The 21,948-nt window shown below is 47.6% G+C and overlaps 1 protein-coding gene across 4 annotated transcripts in view; it reads left to right on the top strand.

Moving 5' to 3' along the window:
* The window catches only part of ATP7B (ATPase copper transporting beta), a 56,416-nt gene extending 37,389 nt beyond the window's left edge, over positions 1-19,027 (top strand). For 2 of the 4 annotated variants that reach the window (XM_077312064.1, XM_077312072.1), the window contains 11 exons: positions 541-695; positions 2,377-2,511; positions 3,072-3,266; positions 5,981-6,166; positions 8,005-8,203; positions 10,286-10,434; positions 13,190-13,330; positions 14,466-14,669; positions 15,580-15,697; positions 16,440-16,542; positions 17,660-19,027. In XM_077312064.1, coding sequence (XP_077168179.1) covers positions 541-695; positions 2,377-2,511; positions 3,072-3,266; positions 5,981-6,166; positions 8,005-8,203; positions 10,286-10,434; positions 13,190-13,330; positions 14,466-14,669; positions 15,580-15,697; positions 16,440-16,542; positions 17,660-17,927 — 1,853 coding nt within the window. In that variant the 3' untranslated portion in view covers positions 17,928-19,027. Of the gene's footprint in view, positions 1-540; positions 696-2,376; positions 2,512-3,071; positions 3,267-5,980; positions 6,167-8,004; positions 8,204-10,285; positions 10,435-13,187; positions 13,331-14,465; positions 14,670-15,579; positions 15,698-16,439; positions 16,543-17,659 lie in introns of those variants that run through there. The other 2 variants (XM_077312082.1, XM_077312092.1) reach the window with 1 other exon arrangement.
* The last annotated feature ends 2,921 nt before the right edge of the window (positions 19,028-21,948 follow it).

Raw genomic sequence — 21,948 nt, 5'->3', positions numbered from 1 at the left:
TGAATGTCTTGGTTGCTGAGATACATTACTAGGTTCCTGTGGGGAAGCAAAGCAGGAAGAAAGGCAGGTGCCTCGTGGCTGGCTTATTAAAGTCCCACCATTAATCTCCTCTCCCCCTTGATCTGGAGCACCTTGGCTGCCTTTTGATTGTATCAGATGTTGAGCTTATACTCTGGCACGGCTCTCGCTTGGCAGGAGCCAGCCAATGAGGGAGATGCTGTTATTAAAGGGCTGTTGGTTGGCTTGTCTTGAGAGCCAGTTTGGTGTAGTGGTTAGGAGTGCGGACTTCTAATCTGGCAAGCCTGGTTCGATTCTGCGCTCCCCCACATGCAACCAGCTGGGTGACCTTGGGTTCACCACAGCACTGGTAAAGCTGTTCTGACCGAGCAGTAATCTCAGGGCTCTCTCAGCCTCACCCACCCCACAGGGTGTCTGTTGTGGGGAGAGGAAAGGGAAGCGACTGTAAGCCGCTTTGAGCCTCCTTCGGGTAGGGAAAAGCGGCATATAAGAACCAACTCTTCTTCTTCTTCTTCTTTGTAGGGGAAGCCATGCCTGTCACCAAGAAACCGGGCAGCACTGTGATCGCAGGCTCTCTCAATGCCCATGGCTCAGTCCTTGTCAACGCGACTCACGTTGGCTCTGACACCACCCTGGCCCAGATTGTGAAACTGGTCGAAGAAGCTCAGATGTCAAAGGTAAAGTGAGTTTGTGTCCTGAGCTTCTGGCTGTCAAAACACTGTGTTCATGCCAACGGTGGGCACTGCGTTCAGCTCTGCAGAAAGAAAAAGGCTACTTAAAGAGCATTGGAATCACAAGATAGATAAAATGTTCCTTCAGAGGTCTGACCCCAAAATCTCACAAGTGCTGCTAGCCAGATCCCAGTCTTCCTTTGTTTATGTATTCTTCGCTTTACATTGTGTGTAGCTAAATTTTAATGGTTGTTCATCGAGCCAGAACTAAGGTTTTAATCAGTCAATTTAACTCTGTTTTAGTTTATAATATGAGCTTATTTTACCCTATTATATGTTTACCCTGCTTGGCTGTATTTGCTTCTTATTGTTTGATGCCAATAAAGGCTTATTATTATAGTCACCACTCTCAGCCAAAGCTGGCTCTCAGCGATTTACAGGTCAAAAAGAATACAAACATAACATTTCATTTTATTTATTTTATTTATTCATACTTATATACCGCCCTCCCCGGAGGCTCCGAGCAGTTTATTTTACGGGCACTTTGTATTCTGTTTTTATAAAGTAAGCCTCCACGAGGTGACATCTTTGAGAATGGCGGGGTATAAATCAAAGCATAAATAGCATAAATAAATAAAAAGTAACCCCAGCTTAGTAAAATCAGTAACCCACAAACAACAAACAAAGAATTCATTTCGTCTCCCTTCCCCTCCCTAATGATGGTTCCAGAATTTGGAGCGACCTCCCTACCCATCAGACCCCTCATAGAGGGCAGATGAAGATGTGATTCGGGATGTTATCAGTCATGAGAGGAAGAAGGATGGACCCAAAGATCTTCTAGCCCTAGCCTCGACCAAATGCCTGGTGGAAGAGCTCCATTTTGCAGGCCCTGTGGAACTGTGATAGCTCTGACATGGCCTTTAGCTCATCCGGGAGCTCATTCCACCAGGTAGGGGCCAGGACCAAAAAGGCCCTGGCCCTGGTTGAGAGTTCATTCCATTTGCTCCTTAGCCCCACCTCCCCACCTGTGTTTCTTAAACCATTTTTGGTCTTGACCTGGAGTGGGAAGTGGGTGCTACATGCTTTTGCTGCCTAGAACAGTGGTCCCCAACCTTTTTATCACCGGGGACCGGTCAACGCTTGACAATTTTACCGAGGCCCAAGGGGGGTAGTCGTTTGCTGAGGGATGTCGCCGCCGCTGCCTGAGCCCCTGCTCCGCTTGACTTCCCGCCGCCCACTAGGGGACGGTGCCAGCAGCAACTGCGCAGTGCCACACCGAGGGGGAGCCTCAGCCATGGTGGCCGCTGGAGAGCACCAAAGGTGAGCCGGTGGCAGAGTGGCAGGGCGGCCCCCGAGGCAGGAGCCGGGGAGGAGGACGAGGAGGACCCGCGGTCCGGTACTGACTGATCCACGGACCAGTCCCGGTCTCTGAACCAGGGGTTGGGGACAGCTGGTCTAGAAGACTGAGGTAGATCAAGTGTGGTTTTGCTTGCATTTTTGCCTCATTGGCAAGTGCCCTTTTCCGGATTTGGCGGAAGATGCTTCTCTGAGGGGGAATATGAGCTGGGGACCGGTGCGTTGCAGAACAGCCATATTTGTCAAGGAAGGCTATGAGACAGGAGTTCACGGGTCTCTCTTTGTATTCTTATGCACAAGTATAAACATGTACTTTTCCGAATTTTTCCAGGCACCCATCCAGCAACTGGCTGACAAATTTAGTGGCTACTTTGTCCCATTTATCATCATAATTTCTACCGCAACACTGGTAGCGTGGATTGTGATTGGATTTATACACTTCGATATCGTGCTGAAATATTTTCCTGTAAGTACTTCTTAGTGAGAGAGCCATGATGAGGCGGGTGCCTATAATGTCGGGCTAAGATCTGGGGAGCCCCCAAATTCAAATCCCTACTTCAAAATGCGCAGTAAGACGTGCGCGCATAATGGACTGTAGTTTCTGGTATCAATACAGTGATTGGTCTCGAAGGCTTCGATATCAGTGTCTAAGGATCCCCCAAAGGCCTATCAGAACTGCTCCCACTCTCTCCGGAAGAGAACTTGGCCTCTGGCTGAACAGGGTGGGATAGGATTGGGTAGAGAGGATGTTACCACTGCTGCCTTGTGGTTGTTGTTGTAATTTGGAGGGGTTTTATTGGGGTTTTATTGTATTTTAATGATTTACTATGTGAACCACTGCGAGACCAATTGGGGAGCGGCAGCATATAAACCAAAAATAAACAAATAAATAAATAAATGATAAGAATACAAGATTGAATCGCCAGCTTGAAAACTACCTTTTTCTTGTCTACACTTAACCGTCTTTGAAAGCTGCTCGATTTCCCTGCCGAGTGACACCCATTTTGTCTTTCCCCTCCCTTCCAGCATTACAGCAAACACATTTCGAAAGCGGAAGTCATCATACGGTTTGCCTTCCAGACCTCCATCACGGTCCTGTGCATTGCCTGCCCCTGCTCCCTGGGGCTGGCGACCCCGACGGCCGTGATGGTGGGCACCGGGGTCGCTGCGCAGAACGGTATTCTCATCAAAGGTGGGAAGCCCCTGGAAATGGCGCACAAGGTTAATATTGTCCCTGCTCAGCTGTGCCTGGGGGCTGCTACTCAGTTCCACAAATAAATTAGAAATAAGGAAAAAAATAAGACAAAAAAGATCTTCTTTCATCAGTGCATTGCTTTACTTTTATTGTACTCTATCCAGGCCCTGTTCAGGATTCTTTGTGATTTCTGGATGAGGGGGCCTGGCAACCCGACCTTGGAGGGCCAAAAACAAGGCCCAGAGCACTATGGAGCAGGGAGCCACAGACAACTGGGAGGTTGTAGCATAAGACAACTCTCCTGCCTGCTCTTTCTTTGTATCTGACCAAGGGCCCTTAGACTCGTGAAAGTTCGTAGCGCGAAAACCTTGTTCGTCTCTAAGGGGTTAAAGGTAAAGGTAAAGGTATCCCCTGTGCAAGCACCGAGTCATGTCTGACCCTTGGGGTGACGCCCTCTAGCGTTTTCATGGCAGACTCAATACGGGGTGGTTTGCCAGTGCCTTCCCCAGTCATGACCGTTTACCCCCCAGCAGCAAGCTGGGTACTCATTTTACCGACCTCGGAAGGATGGAAGGCTGAGTCAACCTTGAGCCGGCTGCTGGGATCGAACTCCCAACCTCATGGGCAAAGCTTTCAGGCGCTCTAAGGGGTTACCAGACTCAAATCTCACTGTTTATTTATTTATCTATATTTAGGCTTATAGGACACCCCTCTCCCAGTGGTCCCGAGGTGGCTCACAACAGTTTATGGATTAAAAATAAATGAATTACAACGTCTTAACATTCAATCTAAAAACAGTTCAACATTTTAAACTGAAGAAGGAAGGGTAGGAAATTAGTGTTACTATGCTCCATGTGATCCATCATAGAGAACTTCTCCTTCCCTTATTGTCTTCTTCTTGCGGGTTAACAAACCATGAAGCTTCACTCCAGTTTCTTCTAAATGATCATTCTGTAGAAACCACATGGTGTGTAGCTGATTAATGGCTGCATTTCGAGTTAGAACTAAGATATTTTGATAATTATAATATTAATTTTTCAGTGGCATCCTGTTCCATTGTAGGTGCTTTAGATCTGCTGTTTGCTAATATCTCAAGTTAGAACGAAGATGTTTTAAAATTAATTTTATATGCATCTTGTTCAATGGTCTGGGCTTTTTACTTGCTGTATGCCAATAAAAGTATTATTATTATTATTATTATTATTATTATTATTATTATTATTATTATTATTATTATTATTATTATTATTATTAGCATGCCAGCAATAGCCAGGCTCAGGATGGTGGGAGCTGGGGTCTGATGAGGGAGGGGGAGCATTCTGATGATGATGCTGGACCATGGCCTCAGTCAAATGTCTGGTGGAAGAGTGCTGTTTTTCAGCCCTTTGGAACTCAGGAAGTTCTGTAAGGGACCGCATCTCTGCTGACAGCTCATTCCACCAGGCCCAAAGCCAAAGCCTCTGTTCGAGGCCAAGCATACCTCTCTGGGGCCAGGGATCACCACCAAGTTGGAATTAGCTGAGCACAGAGCTCTCTGGAGGGCGTATTCCGAGAGGCGGTCCCTGCAGTTCTACTGCACATCAATATAATCACCATTGTGTCCCCAGTAAGCATTAAGATCTAGCCAGCAGAATTTGCTTAAGATCCCTGGCCCCAAAGAGATCACACTGGGCTCAACCAGGGCCAGGGCTGTTTCAGGCCTGGCTCCGGCCTAGTAGAATGTTCGTCCAACTGAGATCCGAGCCTTGTGGGATCTCAGATAATTCTGCAGGGCTTTTAAGACAAAGCTATTCTACCGGGTCTGTGGCTGAGGCCTAAACCCATCTGATCCATTGGACTCCCTGTCAGAACCCACCCGGACCACCTTCATAAGCACCCTCATTCTCTCCCATGATAGGAAAGCGGGCAACCGTTCAATACAGGTTTTAAAGTGATAATGTTTTGAATGTGTTTCAATTTCTATTTTACACTAATTTCTTATGTTTTATTCCAGGAGTAGTCAACCTGTAGTCCTCCAGATGTCTATGGACTACTATTCCCATGAGCCCCTGCCAGCATTTGCTGGCAGGGGCTCATGGGACTTGTAGTCCATAAACATTTGGAGGACCACAGGTTGACTATCCCTGTTTTCTACTGTAAACTGCCCTGAGTCTCACAAGTTAGGGCGGTTAATAAAATAATTCTCTCTGAAACGATCTTCAAGACACTCCTATTTCTCTGTGTTTCGTGTGGTGGGGTTATTATCAGTATTGGTTATCACTTAGGGGGTCGGGACCTCTTTGGGGGTCGAACGACCCTTTCACAGGGGTTGCAGCAGAGCAATCAGCTTGGCCAGGGGGCGCCGTCCACACAACAGCCTTGCGAGGTAGATCGAGATAGAGCGTTCGTCTGTCTGGAGCAGCGGAAAAGAGTGGGACAGAACTGAACTGAGAAACCCCGGGGGAAAAACAATGTATATACCATCATGAACAATGTATCTTCATGCCATTAATCAGTTTCACTTTAATTTCTGTGAAAGAACACTTGCATGATTTTATGGTTGGGGGTCACTGCAACATGAGGAACTGTATTAAAGGGTCGCGGCATTAGGAAGGTTTAGAACCACTGCCTTAGGGTTAGCCAAGTTCTCAGTCTTGTGTAAGTGCATGTTTTTAGAAGAGGCAGGAAGTAATGCATAGCCATGGCCGGAGGTGCTCCAGGCTCCTAGGAGGACTATGTCTGTCACTTTTGTTTCTTTCAGGTCAATACCGTGATGTTTGATAAAACAGGGACAATCACTTACGGGGTTCCCAGAGTCATGAGAGTCCTCCTGCTGGGTGATGCTACAGCCACTCTCTCGCTGAAGAAGTTCCTGGCTGTCGTTGGCACGGCAGAAGCTAGCAGCGAGCATCCCTTAGGGGTGGCAGTCACTAGATACTGCAAAGAGGTACCGAACGTGCTGCATTTCATCTGAGTTCAGATGCGGGGTGGGAGAAATCTCCCCTGGCATGTTAGCAACTGTGTCTTGTTTCCTAGCCCATGCTGAGCTTCCAGGGCAGGCTCAACCTCAAGACTTGGCACGCTCAAGGGGCGGAGGAAATGGACACAGTCATGCACACAGAAAATCTTGCATGTCCCAACACTTTCACAACAGCAGCCCATTCCTATATGGCACTGAGGACTCTGGAGACACTGCCTTGCCGAGACACCAGACACCAGACTGCTGTTCTGCCCTAGTTCAGTGGTCCCCAACCAGTGGTCCCCAACCAGTGGTCCCCAACCAGCCTGCGGCTCGGTGCCGGGCCGCGAAGGCCATGGCGCCGGGCCGCGGCTCCCTCTCCCCGCCCCCCCCACAGTAAAAAACTTCTTACTGCGGGAGGGGGGGAGAGGGAATCAGGGCCGCGCCCATGCATGTGTGCATGCGCGGCCCAGCCGCGCTTGCGCAATGCGCAGGCGTGGGCGCGCATGCACGGCATGCGCAGGCGGGCAGTTGCCCTGCCGGTCCCCAGCCTCAAAAAGGTTGGGGATCACTGCCCTAGTAGGCCTGATGAACTGTTCAGGTGCTGGGAGTGCTCTGCCAGCTCCCTGGGTAGCATTTCAGCAGGGCAGGAACTCTCTCTCTCTCTCTCTCTCTCTCTCTCTCTCTCTCTCCTCTTGAGCTTGCTTTGAAGCATTGCTCTAAGATGGATCCAGGGAGAAGCAGGAAACATCCTTTTTTTCAGGTTGCTAAGCACAAGCCATTCATGCTTGGTTCCTTTGAGGTTCTTCATTTATTCCCAAGAAAAGCAAACCTCCTTTGGAAAAGTTGCTTTATGGGAGCAGAGCAAGATACTACACATAAGGCATAGTTAGAACTAACTCACAAAACACTAGCGCACACGTATAGGGGAGGTGCCCTCCTCCCTGGGAACACAAAGCATGGAAGTGATAACATCTTGATACCAACAATGGGCGCAAATAATGATGGGAACGAAGGGAGACCAAATGTCAGTAGGGAGGGGGAGAAGGAGAGGAAGAATTGTTAAGGCATCTGGCATGTTTGGAGACTTCAAAAGGGATTTCGTCCTTGGGTGTCAGCTACACTCAGGCATGGCAAAGCATTGGAGCCAAATGGGGATTGGATGCTGCATTCTCCAGGGCTCTTCTGTACCACCCTGCTACACCATTGCTTTCTCTCACTTAATATCTTTCATTGGTTTGTGTTGTGTTTGATCAAAGTATAGTGGAGTTCCAGCACTGGGAGGAGAGTTGGAAGGGAATGGCCTCTAATCTGGAAGAGAAGGGCAATGGGTGTGGGGAACTTTTTAAACACCCTATGTTGCTCATCAAGGTGTTGGAATATGCAAGATCAGCAGTGTGCATAATTGAGCAGAATATAAGGGGTGTCCTGCAGGGGCATTGGAGGAGATGTATATTTTGCATAGATAGGAGAGGAACTTCCTGATGGTTTTCAAATTATACCCTCCAGTGATTTGAAAAATACATAAATAAATAAATAAAACCATGCCAATAAATATGTCCTACCTTCAGTTGTTCAAAAGGGGTGGTAAAAAATTAGAAAAATAAATAATAAGACCTTTGTTGCATCAAGAACAACTGCAAGAAATTCCTCATTCTTGGAAAGGTCAGAGAGGATCTCCCCTTTCCCCTGCAAACTGACTTTAAACCATAAATGTAAACTGAATTTTGTTAAGCAATTTAAATTTCGTCCCACGAACTTTTAAACTAATTTTTCTGCGGTGGGGAATGGAAGGACACGAGCGATTTTCAATGTGGATTTTTCAGGAACTTGGAACGGACGCCCTTGGGTATTGCCAGGACTTCCAGTCGGTTCCTGGCTGTGGAATTAGCTGTCAAGTCAGCAGCGTTGAAGCTATGCTGGGAGCGGGGGAGTTGCATTTGGACCACTTGAGCTCTCAACTTGGTGATCCAGACAGAATTCCTGCAAACCACCGTTCACAGACTCTGGTCTCCAAACGTGGAGGTAAGCTGTAAGTTCCTTGAAACAAGGCTTAAGTCAGGGACTCTCAACTTGCTACCCATTGAAGCCATCTGGTGTGTTTCTAGGCTCTTGCTTCTTGCCAGCTTTGTGTAGTGGTTAAGAGTGGCGACTTCTAATCTGGTGAGCCGGGTGTGATTTCCCGCTGCTCCTCATGCAGCCTCCTGAGTGACCTTTGGATAATCACAGTTCTGATAGTGCTGTTCTCACAGAGCAGTCCTGTCAGAGCCCTCTCAATGCCATCTTGTGGGGAGAAGAAGGGAAGACAATTGTAAGCTGCTTTGAGACTCCGGGCAGTGAAAAGCAGGGTATAAGAACCAACTCTTCTTCTATAAGAGGAAGGGAAAGGCGTTTATATGCTGATTTGGGACTCTTTTAGGTAGTGAAAAGCGGAGTATAAAAAAACCAGCTCTTCTTCTCTTCTTCTAAATGAATTAAATAAATGAATAAATCTAGAAATAAAGAGGGTGGGCTGTTGCTAGTCACAAAACAAAACCCCCAAATCACCCATAGGCAAAGTAGGGGTTTCTTCCTAGTGGGTTTGTGGGGTACCCCAGGAAGGCAGAAAGTGCTGTTAAGCCACAGCCAACTTCTGGTACCCGCTGTTAGGGTTTCCAAAGCAAGAGAGGTTCAGAGGTGGTTTCCCACTGCCTGGTTCTGCATCACCACCCTTGACTTAGTGGGTCCCATCTAAATACTAAGCAGGGCCAACCCTGCTTGGCTTCTAAGATGTAATGAAATCAGCCCAGCCTATTCTAGCCAGGGCTGATTATGCACTTACTTTGTTTTTTCTGTTGTGGATCCTACTGAATTCAGATCGATTTGAACCTGGGTCTTCCTCTATCCCCCCCCCTCCCGCAATTGAAACAGAAAGTGTTCTGCACTTGATTGGGGAAGCTCAGAGCAGGGAGGGGAGCCAAGCACAGCAGGAGTCTCTTTTCTTGAACAAGGGAGGGGGGAGAGGATTGGAGACAGCAGAGGAGGGGGAAATAAATCCAAGAGGCAAATCTCTGCTGAGAGAAGTTAGGGCTTCTGGAGCGCAGTCACTTTAAGACAAGCCTTGCAACAGGGAACCAGGAAGTCTTTGAACTTACACCCTGGCCAATAAGGGAAGACTGCTTTGCTACCAGGCACAGAGAAAGGAATTAATTCACAAAAAGCAGGGAGCTTAAAATATCAAGGGTTATATCTACTTCTGGATATCGCAGGGGAAAGGTAGGGTCATTCCGGATCAATCATGCGTGTTGCAGAGGGGAATTTTAAAGCACCCAAAAATCAAAATGCAAATTGAATTCAGTGTAGATGGGAGGGATTCATTTGAACTGGGACTGGGTAAAAAGCCCCGTGCAGACTACACCCACATCAGGGCATGTAGCATTAATACCACTTTGAAAATGTAACCAAAAGCTGGTGGTGAAGTAGAACCAGCGCGGCTTGATGAGGATTTGTCTGGTAGAGATGAATTGGAACTTGGCCTGCTCAAGTCGGCAGAACTATAATGGATTCTAAAATGGGGGAATTGGGTTGAGGAAAGGGGATTCATAATTGGGAATCCCCAGCCATTTGTGGCCTGGCCCACCTTGCAACTCCTCCTGAGGCTCCAACTTGTAATGTAGGTTTATTGGCTCAAGGATACTGGCATTTCCCCAGACAAATAGGTTCAGTGCCACCTTCAGAGACCAAGAAAATCTCCAGGGTATAAGCTTTTGAGACTGAAATCTCCCTTTGTCAGATATTCTGATACTGCTAGATCCTCACCTGTGCCATGGAAGCTCTTTGAGTAACTTTGGCCTGCCTAACCATCCCCACAGGGTCGTTGTAAGTCTAAAATGGAGGGGAGGAGGAGGATGTAAACCAGCAGGGAATAAAATGAATCAAATAAATAAATGGGCTTTTTTGATTTGTGTAATTGCATAGCAGGAGGTGCTGTACCTACTGAAAAAATACCAGTATGACAGCTCAAAATCCCTCTTCTGTGATTTTTGGAACCTCCTCAAATGCTCAGTTATCACCCTTTGAATGACTATTCCCATGCATTTTCCCCATTGTTACTTCTGTGCCCAACAGATGGGGCTGTCCCTCTGACCTACTCTGTCTTGATCGGCAATCGGGAGTGGATGAGACGGAATGGCTTGTGTATCTCCAGCGACGTCCATGAAGCCATGACCGGCCATGAAACTAAAGGACACACTGCGATACTGGTGGCTATAAATGGGTAGCCGACATGCTTAAACATCTTCTTCTTGCATGTTCTGTAGCTGACTAGACTCTAGCGAGGTTGCATGTTGAGGGGGGTCAGAGGATGAGGCAGCTGCAGGAAGGAGCAGGGAGGGTCCAGTGAAATCTGACCCAGTTCCAGTGGCCTTTAAACACTGCAAGATCTGAACGGGCAGGGACGGTCCAGTGAAATCTGACCCAGTTCCAGTGGCCTTTAAACACTGCACGATCTGAACGGGCAGGGACGGTCCAGTGAAATCTGACCCAGTTCCAGTGGCCTTTAAGCACTGCACGATCTGAACGGGCAGGGACGGGCCAGTGAAATCTGACCCAGTTCCAGTGGCCTTTAAACACTGCAAGATCTGAATGGGCAGGGACGGGCCAGTGAAATCTGACCCAGTTCCAGTGGCCTTTAAACACTGCACGATCTGAATGGGCAGGGACGGGCCAGTGAAATCTGACCCAGTTCCAGTGGCCTTTAAACACTGCACGATCTGAACGGGCAGGGATGGTCCAGTGAAATCTGACCCAGTTCCAGTGGCCTTTAAGCACTGCACGATCTGAACGGGCAGGGATGGGCCAGTGAAATCTGACCCAGTTCCAGTGGCCTTTAAACACTGCACGATCTGAACGGGCAGGGATGGTCCAGTGAAATCTGACCCAGTTCCAGTGGCCTTTAAGCACTGCACGATCTGAACGGGCAGGGATGGGCCAGTGAAATCTGACCCAGTTCCAGTGGCCTTTAAACACTGCACGATCTGAACGGGCAGGGATGGTCCAGTGAAATCTGACCCAGTTCCAGTGGCCTTTAAGCACTGCACGATCTGAACGGGCAGGGATGGGCCAGTGAAATCTGACCCAGTTCCAGTGGCCTTTAAACACTGCACGATCTGAACGGGCAGGGATGGTCCAGTGAAATCTGACCCAGTTCCAGTGGCCTTTAAACACTGCACGATCTGAACGGGCAGGGATGGGCCAGTGAAATCTGACCCAGTTCCAGTGGCCTTTAAACACTGCACGATCTGAACGGGCAGGGATGGGCCAGTGAAATCTGACCCAGTTCCAGTGGCCTTTAAACACTGCACGATCTGAACGGGCAGGGATGGGCCAGTGAAATCTGACCCAGTTCCAGTGGCCTTTAAACACTGCAAGCTGTTTACATCTTGAGAGGTGCCCAGCATCTTCCCGGTGGCTTCAGTGTTGTAGATTTCAGGAGAAGAGTTGCTTCGCTATTTTCTTCTCCCTTCCTATGTAAGAAATCAGGGGAGCTTAGAAAGGAGGTTTGGAGGCAGGATGGGGCTGCCATGTGTGGAAGTCGTGTAGTGGAAGTGAGCGAGACCAAACTGAAAATAGGAAAGGTGATTCTTGAAGAAGTGGGTCAGGCTGGAGGTGGGTGGGAAGGAGCCAGCTTGATGTAGTGGTTACAAGCAGCAGCTTCTAATCTGGAGAGCCGGGTCTGATTCCTCACTCCCCCTCCACATCCAGCTAGCTGGGTGGCCTTGGGCAATTGCAAGCTGCTGTGACACTCTTTTGGGTAGGGAAAAGCGAATTACAAACCCCCCAATTCCTCTTCTTGCTTGCCATGTTCCAGCCGATCGTTTTTGTGAGCTGCTAGTTCACTCCCAGCCAATGGGGTGGTCTTGTATGCAAGACAAAAAAGACATTTTCTCCCTGAAGACTTGCCCAGTCACCGAGCGTCTTGGAAGGCACATTAAAATTGGATGAAGAGTATTGGGCGTGAGTGTAAACGCTGGCAGGCTCGACTACTACAACTGCAATCAGAGATCCCACTCTAGCTGAGCATCCCTTGTAATAGATAACAACTAATACTGATTGTCTGGCTAGGCTTAGTAGGTTATGTTGGGTGATAGTTTGTTTCCGCCATCTTGTGGGTCCTCATATGTACTGTTATTGTTTAATGGGGTTTTAATGGGGGTTTTATGAGGAAATTGTTATGGTTTTAATTGTTAGACGCCTCGAGGTGACAAAAGTTGTGAGAAGCGGGGTATAAATCCAAGAAATGAATGAATGTTATTGTTTAATGGGGTTTTAATGGGGGTTTTATGGGGAAATGGTTATGGTTTTAATTGTTAGTCGCCTCGAGGTGACAAAAGTTGTGAGAAGCGGGCTATAAATCCAACAATTGAATGAATGTTATTGTTTAATGGGGTTTTAATGAAGGTTTTATGGGAAAATTTAATTGTTAGCCGCCTCAAGGTGATAAAAGTCGTGAGAAGCGGGGTATAAATCCAATAATTGAATGAATGTTATTGTTTAATGTGGATTTATATGTACTGTTATTGTTATTGTTCCGCCATCTTGTGGGTCCTTATGTGTACTGTTATTGTTTAATGGGGTTTTAATGGAGGTTTTATGAGGAAATTGTTATGGTTTTAATTGTTAGCCGCCTCAAGTTGACAAAAGTCGTGAGAAGCGGGGTATAAATCCAAGAAATGAATGAATGTTATTGTTTAATGGGGTTTTAATGGGGGTTTTATGGGGAAATGGTTATGGTTTTAATTGTTAGCCGCCTCAAGGCGATAGAAGTCGTGAGAAGCGGGATATAAATCCAAGAAATGAATGAACGAACGAACGAACGAACGAACGAATGAATGAATGAACGAACAAACGAAATACTACTTGGGATACCTTTCCAGCATCTTGCTGCTTGCTTGGGGAGGCCGTGGGATGTGGTGACGGAGGCCTCTTGAGTTTTGGCTGCCAAATAAAGAGGAGCCGTTTCCTTCTGCAGGGGCGCTTTGTGGCATGATTGCAATCGCGGACGCCGTCAAGCAGGAGGCCGCCCTGGCGATGCACACCCTGCAAAATATGGGGGTGGACGTGGTGCTCCTAACAGGGGACAACAGGAAAACCGCCAGAGCGATTGCCACTCAGGTACTTCTTTTGGCCTTAGGCAGAGATGCGCACGCAGGGGCCTCACCACACTGCAGAACTGGAATGCTGGGACTGCTGTTGAGATTGGGGTCCCCCGGCAGAGTAGCTTGGGCAGCCCCCAGCAGAGTTGGGGAAGGACTGTGAAAGAGAGTGCCCCCCCACAAAGACTCAGAAAAAATATACAAGTTGTCAATAATACCATTTCCAACAAGTCAAAGCAAAAGGGTGCGTGTGTTTCAAGATGAGAACAATGATTCACTGCCGACATGACAAGCTGCCATGGAAGCCAATGCTCTGAAATGCTCCAAGCCCAACCCACTCTGTTGAAAAGAAAGCTGCCTTCCCAGCTCATGAATCTCTTACACCTGCTACTATTTTTCTTAAAGAATCCTACACATCACTTCTATTATAATTGCATTCCTTTGAAACACCCATTCCTGCAGCACAATTACTTTATACCAGCGGTCCCCAACCTTTCTGTGGTCAGGGACCGCCTCCGGGGGTGAGGGGAGAGCCAATGGCCCAGGCGCCGTGCATGCGCGACAGCTGCGCGCAAACACGCATGTGCAGCGCCTCCTCTCCATGGCTTGCCGCGCGGTGTGCTCATTGTTGGGACAGTGGCCTCGGTGGTGGTATTAGCACCGCCATCTCCTTCTCACCACTGCCTGTGCCTCCCGCTGTGTGCCGTTGCTGGCTGGAGGGAGGGCAGTGCGTTGAGGGAGCAACCCAATCAGGGTTCGGACATTCTCCAGGGACTGGACACGCTCCTCCCGCCTGGGGAGTTTCACAAATATATAGCGCACCATGGATAAGGACTAATTAACTCCCAACCATTTGGGAAAGCCTGCTCTATTGCCCCTGTTACATTAACTAGGTGAAAACTTCATGTTAACACAGCATATATGATTATTACCCACATGGCACGCAATCGATAGACAGGCAGACAGACAGACAGATAGATAATGATCTTAAGAGAGAAATGATCCAAGCTCTGGCTGAGTGGAAGCAGGAGCTTTTCTACCTGCAGAACTGTTTCTGTGGTCTGCTGAGCAGCAGTGGAACTGGGACTGCAATCAATCAATTAAGATGGGCGAATTCTCCCTGCCACTAATGCAAGATCTCTCTCCATCCCTAGGTTGGGATCCGGAAAGTCTTTGCTGAGGTTCTCCCGTCGCACAAAGTAGCCAAAGTCCAGGAGCTCCAAGACGCTGGGAAGAAAGTCGCCATGGTCGGGGACGGGGTCAACGACTCCCCGGCTTTGGCAAGAGCTGATGTGGGCATCGCTATTGGAACGGGCACAGATGTGGCCATTGAAGCAGCCGACGTTGTGCTTATTCGTGTGAGTGCCTACTGTTGGCAACAGTGCATCCGCATCCTGTCCAGCTTAGTGTGGTGGTGAAGAGCGGTGGATTCTAGTCTGGAGAACCGGGTTTATAGAATCAAAGACTCCATAGAATCATAGAGTTGGAAGGGACCTCCTGGGAGCCAGTTTGGTGTAGTGGTTAAGAGTGCAGACTTCTAATCTGGCATGCCAGGTTCGATTCTGCGCTCCCCCACATGCAACCAGCTGGGTGAGCTTGGACTCACCACAGCACTGATAAAAACTGTTCTGACCGGGCAGGAATATCAGGGCTCTCTCAGCCTCACCCACCCCACCGGGAGTCTGTTGTGGGGAGAGGAATGGGAAGGCGACTGTAAGCCGCTTTGAGCCTCCTTCAGGTAGGGAAAAGCGGTATATAAGAACCAACTCTTCTTCTTCTTCTTCTTCATCTAGTCCAACCCCCTGCACTGTGCAGGACACTCACATCCCAGTTGCTCATCCACTGTAACCTGCCACCCCCTTGAACCTTCACAGATTCAGCCTCTTTGTCAGATGGCTATCCAGCCTCTGTTTAAAAATTTCCAAAGTTGGAGAACCCACCACCTCCTGAGGAAGCCTATTCCACCGAGAAACCGCTCTGTCAGGAACTTCTTCCAAATGTTTAGACGGAATTTCTTTTGAATTTTGAATTCTCCACTCCTCTTCCCTGTGAAGCCAGCTGGGTGACCTTGGGCCTCTTTCAGCCCCATGTACCCCACAGGGTATCTGTTTTGGGGAGAGGAAGGGAAGGCAATCGTAAGCCACTCTTGAGGCTTCTTCGGGTACCAGGGTACAAGAACCAACTCTTCTTCTTCCCACCTCCCCTCACCCAGGGCTTTTTAAGGAGTGCACAGATCTTACCTCTGCTTTTTTAACTTCCCCCTCACAGAACGATTTGATGGATGTGGTTGCAAGTATCCATCTCTCCAAGAGAACAGTCAACAGAATACGATTAAATTTAATCCTGGCTTTAATCTACAACCTCCTTGGAATACCTATAGCAGCCGGTAAGCTACGACGGTCCGGATCCTTCACTTAGATCAGGCTTTCTCAATTGGGATTTTGTGAAACCCTGGGGTTTCTTGGCAGCCCTGGAAAGTTTTCCTGAATGGGTGGGAGTGAATTGTTTTTAATATATTTTTAATTTGTTAAATGTTTATCAGGTGAAAGGACCATATATGGTCATGTTGACCCGTTCCCTCTCCCGAACTGGCCAATGATGGGCCTGGAAGGGGGAGGGGAGGGGAGGTGGGCGTGTCCACAGAGATGCTTCCCAACCATATTCTGCCACTTCTGGGATTTCTCGATGCCTGAAGAATGCTTCCAGGGTTTCTCAATGATAAAAAAATTGAGAAAGGCTGACTGAACTGTTGCACTGCCTCTGTCATGGGGGGTTGTTTACAAAGATCAACTATCCAAATGAGAAGTTTGGCTTGACGGCTTGCCGGTTTGGTGTAGTGGTTAGGAGTGTGGACTTCTAATCTGGCATGCCAGGTTCGATTCTGCGCTCCCCCACATGCAGCCAGCTGGGTGACCTTGGGCTCGCCACGGCTCTGATAAAACTGTTCTGACCGGGCAGTGATATCAGGGCTCTCTCAGCCTCACCCACCCCACAGGGTGTCTGTTGTGGGGAGAGGAATGGGAAGGCGACTGTAAGCCACTTTGAGCCTCCTTCGGGTAGGGAAAAGCGGCATATAAGAACCAACTCTTCTTCTTCTTCTTCTTCTTCTTCTTCTTCCCTGTCTCCAGGAGTATTCATGCCTATTGGAATGGTGTTACAACCATGGATGGGATCAGCAGCCATGGCAGCATCTTCCATATCAGTACTGCTCTCTTCTCTGCAGCTAAAATGGTAAGCTCTGGGAGGACTCTAGGGCAGGCTTTCTCAACCAGGGTTGTGTAAAACCCAGGGGTTTCTTGATGGCCCTGGAAGGGTTTCCTTAATGGGTGGAAGTGGAAGTTAATTGGGTGGAAGTTATCTAAAATTTCTATACATTTTTCAAATTGTTAAACATTTATCAGGTGATATGACCATACATGGCCATGTAGACCAGCCTTCCCCAAAAATGCCCCATAATGAGCGTGAAGGAGATGCGAAGGGGAGGGACCCCAAGTAAGCATGTACACAGCTCTGCTTCCCAACCATATTCTGCACGAACTTGCCACTTCTGGGCGCCACAGGAAACTCTCCAGTGGTCAGGGAGAGGTTGATAGTAGGGATGAACACTCCGGCGCGCCTCAGCCACTTTGGCGAGCACCAACACCCGAGGTGGCCAGTGGCGCGAAGGGGAGGGGTAGCGTGCGGGCCCAGAGCTCTTGTGCGTTGGTACTCACCAAAGCCTCCGAAGCACGCCGGAGTGCTCAACCTTAGTTGATAGTATCCCTGAGTGGGCCTCCTATCTGCTGGTCGCCCCCACGGAGCAGTCAGGACAGACGGTTCAAGGGGGCAGGTTGTCGTCCTCACTCAACCTAGTAACTTGTCCACTTAGAATCATAGAATCATAGAACCATAGAGTTGGAAGGGGTCATACAGGTCATCTAGTCCAACCCCCTGCTCAACGCAGGATCAGCCCTAAGCATCCTAAAGCACTTCAGTTATAGAGAGCCGTCTGAAGCTATCAAAAACCATCTCCCGTGATGGCCAACAGGCCTCCAGCACCCTTTCTGTATCAACAGTGGCAGGAAGGTCCTGGCAGATCGACAAGACTTTGTCCGCAAAATAGCTCACTAATGCCTCTCAGCAAAGTTCCAATTTACTAAAATTTTGGCGCCCTACCGGAATCCTGTTCAGAATGCATTACTGAGATTATTTTCCTTTGGCTTGCTGAGGATCGCATAATAAACAGGACATAATATGATTAACACAAATTAACTTTTTTTTTCTTTGTTGTAATCACGTCTGGGTGTCTGGGGCACAGGTATCTTTGTGCGAACTTCTGGCATTCTGAAGTTTTTTCTGCTCTCCTTAGCTACAAGAAGCCGGACATGGAAAAGTACGAAGCGCAAGCTCAGGAATCCATGAAGTCGCTGACTCCTTCCGAAGTCAGCGTCCATATCGGAATGGATGACAGAAGGCGGGACTTGCCCAAATCAGGCGCGTGGGACGAGATCAGCCACGTGTCTCTTTCTTCCCTGACCTCCAATCGGATGCCAAGGCATACAGAGAACCTTCTAGGGGCCGAAGTGGACCGATGGTCACTGCTCACCAACGATCAGGATGAAGACCAGTACATTTAAGAGGGCCATCTTCTTGCAAGGACGCTACAAAGTTCATGCGACTTCTTTGCCTGATCTTTTCCACCGAGAGAAGCTTGGTGTGCTTGTGTTTGGCTTTTGGAGGGTCCGGTGGTGCTTCTTGAACTTTGATGTCAACGGAGGATAGAGCAGAAGGCAACATTTGGTCTGACCTTGATTCCCGAGCTTCCTCGTACCCTCCGAAGGTGGACGGAGAGCCTCTTCCTCCAGGTTTCCTGCACATCCAGCACTACATATGAAATGCTGTACAAGGGTATCTACTGCAGTGAATAATCTCAGATGGGAAATGTTGCCAGTGACAGCAGCAAATGGAGACAGGCTGCTATGATCGTAGCCAGGGAATGGTGGTCAAGAGCTCCAATTGCAAAATAACTCCTCCCACATTGCCTCTTCACCCAAACACTGCCCTAGGGTTCAGGGGAGCTCCAAGAACAGTGCTGGGTATGATGCGGGGGTGGGGGGGGTCTGCAGTAGGAAGGGGAAATCAGGAACTTCCCCATCCCTGTTGATGGTCAAACACAAGCGACTGGTGCCAACCTGTTGAGTTTCTCAGCCAGGAGGAGGAGAATGTTCCTTTGCTAAATTTGGGCGAGAACCCAAACAGGGTGGAGGATTGTTTCTGTGCCCATAAGATCCTTTCAGGCTCTGTAACTGGCTTCTTGATCTGCCACGAGGGCAAGGCGCAATGGACTCCAAACCGTGATGTCAACTTCTGCGGTTAGCCTATGGTGACATTTGTTTCCGTAACAGCTTTTGTATCCTTCCGCCTGTAGTAAGTCCCCTGACTCCCCACCGAACCAGCATTTTGCAAAAAGATGGAAATGTATTTCATGTCCTTCTAAAGGCAGACGACAAGCAACATTAAAAATGAAATTATTCTACCAGATAACGTCTAACGCAAGCTGGTTACAGATGATAAGTTGTGTGCCGACCACGATTTCAGCAAAGAAATTTCTTTTAGAATGGAGATATTCTGTCGAGTAAGGACATCCCCATTTTGATATTTGATTCCGTAGGGAGCACTGAGTTACCAAGGGTGAAATAAATTTTTAATGCAAATAAATAACCATAGCAGAAGAGAATGCAGTGTTTCATAATCAGTTAATCTGCTCTTTAATAGGTCTTTGCCGCTCTTGGCATATAGAATCATAGAATCATAGAGCTGGAAGGGGCCATACAGGCCATCTAGTCCAACCCCCTGCTCATCGCAGGATCAGCCCAAAGCATCCAAGAAAAGTGTGTATCCAACCTTTGCTTGAAGACTGCCAGTGAGGGGGAGCTCACCACCTCCTTAGGCAGCCTATTCCACTGCTGAACTACTCTGACTGTGAAAATTTTTTCCTGATATCTAGCCTATATCGTTGTACTTGTAGTTTAAACCCATTACTGCATGTCCTCTCCTCTGCAGCTAACAGAAACAGCATCCTGCCCTCCTCCAAGTGACAACCTTTCAGATACTTAAAGAGGGCTATCATGTCCCCTCTCAACCTCCTTTTCTCCAGGCTAAACATTCCCAACCTATCTTCATAGGGCTTGGTCCCTTGGCCCCAAATCATCCTCATCGCTCTCCTCTGTACCCTTTCAATTTTATCTACGTCCTTCTTGAAATGAGGCCTCCAGAACTGCACACAGTACTCCAGGTGTGGTCTGACCAGTGCCATATACAATGGGACTATGACATCTTGTGATTTTGATGTGATGCCCCTGTTGATACAGCCAAAAATGGCATTCGCCTTTTTTACCGCTGCATCACACTGCCTGCTCATGTTTAGTTTACAATCCACAGGTACCCCAAGGTCTCGACCGTAAGCTGCTTTGAGACTCCTTTTGGTAGTGAAAAGCAGCATATAAGAACCAAGTCTTCTTCTTCTTCCGTAATATCAGGCCTCTCTCAGCCTCATCTCCCTCGCAGGGTGTCCGTTGTGGGGAGAGGAAAGGGAAGGTGACTGTAAGCCGCTTTGAGCCTCCTTCGGGTAGAGAAAAGCGGCATATAAGAACCAACTCTTATTATTATTATTGCCCCTCCAGTGCTTTCCATCCACTAGCCCATACATTTTGCTCTCTTTTGAGCACTGTTATATAATTCCTTTGCAGTGGTTTTCAGTTGTGCTTATGGTCTGTCTTTGGACCAAACTCATGAGTCCTGCCTTCTTAAATTTGTGTCCCACTTTTTCATGTGACTCTAGTTTTTCAGGCTGATCAAATTCATGAGCGCCTTAATTATACTGATAGCATATGCTTCAGATTATCTCCAACCAGTAATTTTTCAAACCTCATCTTCTCTTTTATATTATCGACTAGCTGTTATTCGAAAATATATGCAACGAGCTTCGGTGTGGGCAAATATCTACAAGAAACATCTATCCGTAAAACAACAAGAGCTCATGTGAACAAAACCTAAATCTTGAAATAGAATTGTATTATTCCCGCTTCACCCAATTTTTGTCTCAGCAACCCTCTAAGACAAGGCAGTTTATGTAGCTCTTGGGGCTAAATAGTACTTCCCACTGCCCAAAACTGCTTTAGCAATATTGCTTAGGTCTCTTTACACCCTTTGCAGATATTTTAATTCAATGTGGGAAAAATATCTTCTACATGAACCCAGCAGTGCTGATCTTCTTGTCCTGTCTTATCTAAAATATTTTCGCTGTCTGGATAGATGTTCAGTAATTGAACAGCTCTGCATTTGAACATTGTTTCCTGCCTTAATTATTTTAGTTTCCCAATGCAGTTTGTTAATTCTAGACAGAATTCAGCGCTCGGCTAGGGTGTATTATGCAGCACGGAAAATGACATCTTATTTTTTATTTCTTAACGTGGCACTATTTCTGCAGCTCAAAACCCATTGGCTGCATGTGTGGGAGCAGGGAATCCAACCTGGCTTGCCAGATTAGAAGTCCGCACTCCTAACCACTAGACCAAGCTGTTGCAGTAAAACAGCTAGATTTTTGAGATATAATGTTACAGCGTTCCTTTTGCTTGTATCTGATGAAGGGAGCTTTGACTATCAAATGGCTGGTTATTCCAGGTAAATCTTGTTGGTTTCTGAAGTGTTACCAGACCTGAATCTAACGACAAAGAAAAATCAGTAGGATCTGGCCTTTCATTCTTTCGGCCCAAATTCACAGATCTAAAACAAGGATTTTGGCAACAACTATTCAAGAATGATGCAAGTCTCGGTCAAGGTTGTACTTCTTAAATCAGCATCACAGGACTAATCTGGTGGTTACTTCAGGCAGAGTTTTAAATTTGCAAAGAGAGCTTTGCATCAAAGCATAAAATAGGTTTTTTGTGAAGAGAAACGAACTTGGATTAGAAACAGGTGAGAGAGATTCCTAACTGTCTAACTGTTCTGTCTTCATTCAGTCTTTTCTCTTGGCCAGCGGGGAGGAAGTGTGCTGAAGGAAGTCTCCAGCTGAGCCAATCAGGATGCTGGAGAAGTTCCTTTTCAAACTATGTGAAATATGCATCTCTTCCGATGCCCCCTATAGGATATTCCTCAGATGCTCTTGAATCATGAGATCTTGCAGTTATGTGGTAAGCTATTCTAGGAACGGATTGCTAAGAAAGGTGAGATATAAATTCAAAAAATAAGAAAAGTGAGATATAAATTTTTTAAAAAGCATTAAAAAGCTGTAGGAAGCCCAGATTTCCAGACATGGACATCTAGCGAGCTGCACCCATCTTCCGAAGCCTGCGGTTCTACCTTGCTAGGGTGGTGTTCTGGTTTTACATACAGATTGTCCTTCTTGATAAACTGGCGCCATTTTAAGCTGCAGCTGCTTTGCATGCTGCAAACATCAAGCCGAGCAGGTGTGACAGAGAGCCTCTTTGATACGGAACTGGCTTATTAAATACATGCTGTCACCGATCTCATTAAAAGGATAGAGACAACTTAATTACTGTGATTACATGAGCGACACAAGACTGGGGGCCGCCAGTTTCATGTGTCTGCCTTCTCTCTCCTCTTCTTGCCTTTTCCGCAGCGGTAGAGTTACGGGGG

This window comes from Paroedura picta, chromosome 1 (genome assembly GCF_049243985.1).
Source record: "Paroedura picta isolate Pp20150507F chromosome 1, Ppicta_v3.0, whole genome shotgun sequence".
NCBI classification, from domain to species: Eukaryota; Metazoa; Chordata; class Lepidosauria; order Squamata; family Gekkonidae; genus Paroedura; species Paroedura picta.
The sequence above is the reverse complement of the archived record's forward strand: the minus strand, read 5'-3'. Positions and strand labels throughout refer to the sequence as shown.